This window comes from Micropterus salmoides, unplaced genomic scaffold (genome assembly GCF_014851395.1).
Source record: "Micropterus salmoides isolate LMB-PRFRI ecotype aquatic unplaced genomic scaffold, ASM1485139v1 Ms_hic_scaffold_14, whole genome shotgun sequence".
In the NCBI taxonomy this organism is placed as follows: Eukaryota; Metazoa; Chordata; class Actinopteri; order Centrarchiformes; family Centrarchidae; genus Micropterus; species Micropterus salmoides.
The window spans coordinates 35,003,263-35,010,478 of NW_024040485.1; the positions used below are offsets into that span (position 1 = coordinate 35,003,263).

At 41.5% G+C, this 7,216-nt stretch overlaps 1 gene segment (V, D, J or C); it reads left to right on the forward strand.

Annotated features, from left to right (window-relative positions):
• The first annotated feature begins 521 nt into the window (after nucleotides 1-521).
• LOC119902830 lies at nucleotides 522-1,369 on the forward strand. The segment is given in 2 exon segments: nucleotides 522-800; nucleotides 932-1,369. Coding segments are annotated over 2 exon segments (468 nt in total).
• Nucleotides 1,370-7,216: the final 5,847 nt, after the last annotated feature.

Sequence of the window (7,216 nt, forward strand, 5' to 3'; positions counted from 1 at the left end):
AAGGACAATCTGTCACACTCACATGCAACTATCAGACAGCTGCTACAGTCTTGCCTTTACTGGTACAAACATCATTCTGACCTTCAGGCACCTCAGTTTATACTCTTGAAAGGAGCAAAATCGTACACAGGTGAACATATTCCTGATAGAAGATATGAATCTGAAACATCAGCAACATCAACTACACTGACCATCAGAGATCTAACCCTGGCAGACACAGCTCTCTACTACTGTGCTCTAGAAACACAGTGATACAAAGTGTAGAAGAGGCTGTACAAAAACCTGAACCCAGATATCTGACTACTCTTCAAAGAGGAGGGAAGTGGTATTCAAACCACAGCTTCATATCAGATGGATTCTGCTAATTCCTGTTTTATCAGAGTCACTGTGGTTCCAGCTGCTAATGAAACACTGGGGGAGGATTCACAGGAGCATTATGGGTAGTGGGGATCTGTAAGTTTAACCAGGTTTCGGGCTCCAACAGAAGTTGTGTACAGTTTGCAGATTGGAGCTTTCAGCCAGGTGTTTGTGTCCAGATTCCTTCAGGTGAATTTCCTGCAGATTCCTCCTTCAGTCTGACCTTCTTGGATGATGATGACTGCAGCATCACTGTCATTTCTAAAGCTTCCATCAGCCTGAATGGAAACAGAGCACAGCAAGAGGAGGAGCTCCACAACTGAATATGAAAGGCTTCATGTTGGAAGTGAAGAGCTGCTGTGTTCTCTCTATTGTTCATTCAGTACAAGTGGAAATGATGCAGCTCTGCTTAGTTTGGATGATCATCTTCATGTTTCACACTGGTGAGTGAAATTTAACAGGAGATTTTAAACATGACTCAGGAAACATTTCAGTTTGGCGAATACTCAAGTGTTTCTCTCTCACTTTAAAGAAATATAAATGTCAGAGTGAAATCTCTCTTTGTCTTTTTCAGGATCCTCTGAGGATTTAGTGAAACCATTTAAAGATGTAATGCTGGCTTTGGAAGGAGACTCTGTGACTCTCTCCTGCAACTATTCAGGATCTTTTGACTTCTTCTTCTGGTATCAACAGAAGTCCAGTTCATCTCCACAGTTTTTCCTCTCAGATTATTCAAAGAAACCAGGTTTTTCTTTTGCACATGACAAAACAGCAAAGGAGTTTCATCTGCAGATCTCCTCTGCTGCAGTGACAGACTCTGCTGTGTACTACTGTGCTGTGAGGCCCACAGTGACAGGAAACACCAAAACTCTGTACAAAAACCTTTGGAGCAAAGACAACAGAATACTCCACAACGTCCACTAGAGGGAGTCACACACTGTTAAACTTCAGTGGTTTATGATCTGAATTTGTGGTGCTGGTGATTAAACAAAACAAAACAATGCAGCAGCAGCATGTGGAAGATACTACAAGTTCTGAAATGTTATTTTAAATCAATTCCGACAAAGGATGATAATGATGTTAGATGGTGTTTATATAAAGAGAGACTATCAGCAGCCTAATAGCTGAGAGTTCTCAACCAAGGAAGTCCTTTCTCTCCACTGCTGTTTGATCCTTAAGGAGTAAATAATTAAAATGTCCATTCTGTAAAAACACATGATGTCAAGGCTCTGACTCAGCATCTGTCAGATATACCGGGTCGTTGCACAAATTCTGTAAGCAGTCCCTGTGCCCCACCCCCATTACCCACTGCCCCCACCCCCCAAAACCCCCCTCCAACACACATGTCATCCGAAATGTCAACACATTTCAACCTTTTTTCAACATTTACTTCTATGCAATGACTATAATTGCTAAATGCTTTCACCCCCCACTACGATGCCCTTGGTCAAATATACAGGATCCAATCTGGATTAAAACATTTGTAAACCAATGATGGTCCATTAAATTGTTTACAGAACAGAATTTATGGATGACCAAGTAATGATCAAGCATGAAACAATAGAAGGAAAATTTGACATATGCAAACAATCTTCCTGTCTGGAGCTTAACATCTAGTTTACTCAATTTATTTTGTAAAGACGTCTCATGATATGATTTGTCCGAAAATGTGACAAATGTAATAATGTGAATAGTACTGTTTGAGTAATGTATTGAATAAGTAATTAATGTGGCTGTCATGTGTAATTGAATAGTTGTATATCGTCTGTCTAAAGATTGACCTCAGTCAGGACCTTCACATGTTCTGTCAAGAGTCAACCAGTTTTACCTTATCAGCTTCTTGTTAACTGATGGAAATGATGTCATGTAGTGAATAACAGCACCACAGCAGAGACAAACTCACTATTTGTCAGAGTTGTGAGAGGAAGGAGGGAGGGATTAAGGGAGGAGCAAAACTGGGACTCAAGGTCAGAAAAGACAACAGATGATGAAGAGGAAGGGCCAATGATGTGAAGGCCCAGATCCATCAGAGTATCAATGTTCTTCCTCTCTCTCCTCCCCTCTCACTGCAGACATGAACCACTGGCTGAGAAACATCCTGATTCTGACTCTCTGGCTAGGTAACTCTTTAAACCTACTGATTGTTCTCCTTTAATCAATCATCTTTATTGATCCATCTCTTCCTCTGCATGTTCTCTTCTTCCCCAGAGTGTAAAGGAGAAGACAGAGTGACCCAGCCAGCAGGAGATGTCATTGCTGCTGAAGGAGACACAGTTACACTTGGCTGTACTTTTGAGACGAGTTACTCAGGTCCAGCTTTGTTCTGGTACAAACAGGATGGAGACAACAGCCCCAAATTCATACTGAGCCGCGTTCAACAGGATGATGGGAAAACAGAGGAAGAGTTTAAAGAAAGATTTTCATCCACACTGGATTCCACCTCAAGATCAGTTCCTCTGAAGATCCAGAAGCTTCAGCTGTCTGACTCTGCTGTGTACTACTGTGCTCTGCGGCCCACAGTGACAGGAAACACCAAAACTCTGTACAAAAACCTTTGGAGCAAAGACAACAGAATACTCCACAACGTCCACTAGAGGGAGTCACACACTGTTAAACTTCAGTGTGATGATGAAGTCTGGATTTATTTCAAATTCATGTATTACTGTCAATATACTGTATGTACTGTTGTACTCCAGTATTGGAGAAAAGCATGTTCACAGTTTGAAAGAAGCATGTCTATAAACTGGTTGGCATCACAGACTCTCGTCTTTATAAAAGTATTTTCTCAGTTTTTCTCTCAGGCTGTGATTCTTGTGGTGTACCACAGGGTTCAATCCTAGGTCCTCTCATTTTCTATCTACATGTTGCCTTCTGATCAAATTATTTTTAATACATAACATCATGTTCCATTATTGGAGCAAAGACAACAGAATACTCCACAACGTCCACTAGAGGGAGTCACACTGTTAAACTTCAGTTTATCATACAGTCTGGATTCATTGCACTGATGATGAAAACTAGAAGAAAAATGAGGCATTGACAATAAAAGGAGAGTGTTTGTAGCTCTGACATACTGACAATAAGGAGAGTGATGTTATTTATGTAGATAAGATATTGTTTAAATTCCTGATGATCTTAACACACCGACATCTTGGTCTCCCTGAACTTCCTGTCGTGAGGTTTCCATCAGTTTTCCTCCATGTTAAGGCAGGACAGTATGGGGAGTCTTCACTGATGCTGCTGGATGTAAAACCCAGTGAGACTCTGTATGTGATACTGGACTGTACTCAGAAACTAGACCTGATCTCAGCATCCAGATGTGGGTTTTGTTAGTCTGAAGGAATATTCCAGTGAAAATGTCTCGTTTCACTATCAAATCCTCTCCACCTGTAAGCTTGAAAGGTGACTCAACAGTTTGTAGCATCACTTTGTTAATTGCTGCTGTAAATCCACAACTTCAGAGATGTGGGGAGGTGATAACGCAGCACAGAAGTATAGTCTTTAACTATGTTGAGTTAGGAAAATGCTGAACAAACAGATCATCAGCTGACAACTGGATTATGCTGCTGGACTAGTCTGAAGTTTCAGTGGCATCTTTTCTTCTTCTGTGGTCTGATTCTGATTGGCCACTAGATGACACTGTAGCTGCTGTTAATCCAAGCTGAGCCACATTATCAAGTAGGCGGTGCACTACTTCTGCACTGTGTTCAACCATTCTGTCAATAATAACTGCTGCTGTGAAGAGAACAATTCTCAGACTGAATGTTGAACATCAGCTAGTTTCTCCTGTTGATTTAAACCTTGTTGTAGAGATGGAACATTGGCTGGGGATTATTCTTGCTGCTCTTTTCTTTGGTAAGATAGAAAGCACAACATCTTTTTATTCTTTTCTAAAGATTTATGGAAACAGCTGAGCTGTTTGTGTCCACAGAGTAACACTGTACAGCTGCCATTTTCCACTGTCTTCTCCTCTCAGCCTCATGAACAATGTTAGTCTAATGGCTTCATTTGCTCTACTTTTTCCAGGACTAATAGCTGGAGACACAATCTCTCCTGAACGAGAGGAAGTCAGTGGAAGAGAAGGACAATCTGTCACACTCACATGTAACTATCAGACAACAGCAAGTGGTGTACTGCTTTACTGGTACAAACATCATTCTGACCTTCAGGCACCTCAGTTTATACTCTGGAAAGGAGCACAATCACAGAGTAATTATAAGTATATTCCTAATGAACGATATGGATCTGAAACATCAGCAACATCAACTACACTGACCATCAGAGATCTAACCCTGGCAGACACAGCTCTCTACTACTGTGCTCTAGAAACACAGTGATACAAAGTGTAGAAGAGGCTGTACAAAAACCTGAACCCAGATATCTGACTACTCTTCAAAGAGGAGGGAAGTGGTATTCAAACCACAGCTTCATATCAGATGGATTCTGCTAATTCCTGTTTTATCAGAGTCACTGTGGTTCCAGCTGCTAATGAAACACTGGGGGAGGATTCACAGGAGCAGCAAATCCACATCAGAGAGAAACCACCTGCAGGAGGCTTCAAACACAAGACTCCATGGAAACAAATAAATGGACACTGATTCACTGAATCCTCTTTATACCCTGTGGGTCATTAGGCCACAATGAGCTGCTTCCATTGTTCAACATGATGAGATATTTTTATTTAACCAGGTTTGTAGGATCACAGTTTAACAGCTAAAGAGTTTATTGAGGTGCCATTCGACACGGTCAAAGGCTTTCTGTGCCTCCAGTGAGATAGGCAATACTGGATCATTCATTCTATGTTAAGAAATCTCCTGACGTTATCAGTTGATAATCGCTTTTGTATAAATCCGGTCTGGTCCTTGTAAACCAGTGTAGGAACTATTTTCTTGAGTCTGGCGGCTCTGATTTTCGCAAGCACCTTATATTCAGTTGGCAGAAGGGAAATAGGTCTGTATGACCCACATGAGATGAGGGTCTTTCCCTGGTTTCAACAGAACTGTGATAAGGGCCCTTTCCAGAGTTTGGGGTAGCTGATTGATTTCAAATGCGTGATTAAACATTTCTATGAGGGGATCGAGTAATTTATTTGAAATGCCTTAAAGAAGTCAATTGTAAAGCCATCAGGGCCGGGGGCTTTTCCTCCTGGGAGCCCAGTCAGAGCATCTAGCACCTCTTGTTTGATTATTTTGTCTTCAAGTACCGTCTGAGTTTCTGCTGGCGTCCGTGTAAGATCCAGGCTATCTAAAAAGCGGTCTGTGTCATGATTCTTCTCACCCTGTGATGAGTAAAGTGTTTAGTAGAATTCTGTGAAGGTCTGATTAATGTGTTCGGGCTGCAGACCACATCATTCCCACCGACGGTTTAATAGCCGGGATGTATCACACCGTCCTCCCTTCTAATCTGCCAAGCTAGTAATTTACGTAATAACGTTGTTTCGACCTAGCCATTGCATTCTCCACCTCCCGTGTTGTAAGAGCATTGTATTCAGCCCTTTTGGCGGTTAACTGATCGAGAGTTGTCAGTCTCCAGTGACCTCGTTTTGGATTGACATTGTTTCTTTTTCCAAGAAGAGAGGCTATTTGTAGAGCCCCTGATATAAGCCATTAAGGATTCCCTACCTGCATTTGTGGTGAGAAAGAAATCAATCTGTTCATTAGTTCATTTGATGAAGTCCTCATCACGGACCAAATGAATGGGGAACCTCTAACGTTTGGGTTTTTTGTTTTGGTTCTGCTTGGTCACGTGGAGCAGGAGAGGAGCATCATCTGAGTGTATTTTAGCCAAATATTCGCACGAGGTAACGAGATGCTCCTTCCCTGCGTGCATAACAAATGTCAATCCAGGAGTAACTGTTATGAGTAGAAAGAGTATTCACAAAGAGATTTGTGTCTCACTCTCCACACATCGATTAAATTGATCTAGTTCTTTTTTAAGGGCCTTAGCTGCTGAGGATAAAGATTTAGGAGTTGGAGAGGATCTGTCCTTAGCTGGCTGCAGAACCAGGTTAAAGTCTCCTCCGACAATGAGCTCAGTGGGGGGGCAAGTTATATTGAAGAAAAGATTCGCAAAGACATTTGGATCATTTTGATTTGGTCCGTGAACATTAAGCGTAGTGGCTGGCTCATCAACCTTCCTTGTCCTTTTCTACATGTTTCAAATAAAACAGTAACCCTTTCCTTAATAAAATGGTCACTCCCCGCGCCTGAGAGGTGAATGAAAAGTAGGATATTTGGCCTTGCCATTGTTTACCTAGCTTACAGTGTTCTGCATCTGTTAAGTGAGATTCCTGCATGCAATGTCAACACTATGATTTCTAAGAAAGTCGAGGATTTTTTAGCATTTAACCTGTTAATTCCATTGGTGTTCCAACTAAGAAAGCTGTATGTTATATCTGCAGACATGTATCACAACGTGCACTAGTGTGGCAATGTGGAAAATAATTGTCAGTAGATGAGGTAAAAGACATGGTGGTGTCTTGTAACAAAGGGTAGAAAAAGAAAAGAGGAAAAGGAGAAAACAAAATAGAGAAAAACCCACTAAAAAGATAAACAGACCCTGCCCTTTCAGAAACCCTCCTACCTCCCTCCAAACCCACCCATCCCGTAAAAGAAGAGACTGGCCTATATTTCTTCCTGTCCACAAGCGTATTAAGATAGACTGCTCTAACCAGTGTAACCAAGCCACTCAAGTAAGGCTTGAGAAGTCCTGAAAGTTCGTTCAGATGACACTATTTGTCGCTGACAGCATTATAAAGTACATATACCCTCTGTTCTATGTGAAAATCTGCCGGCAGATAAACAGGTAGTCTGGCAGGGCAAATAAGAATAAGGTGAAATGAGGATACTGCCAGGCCTTA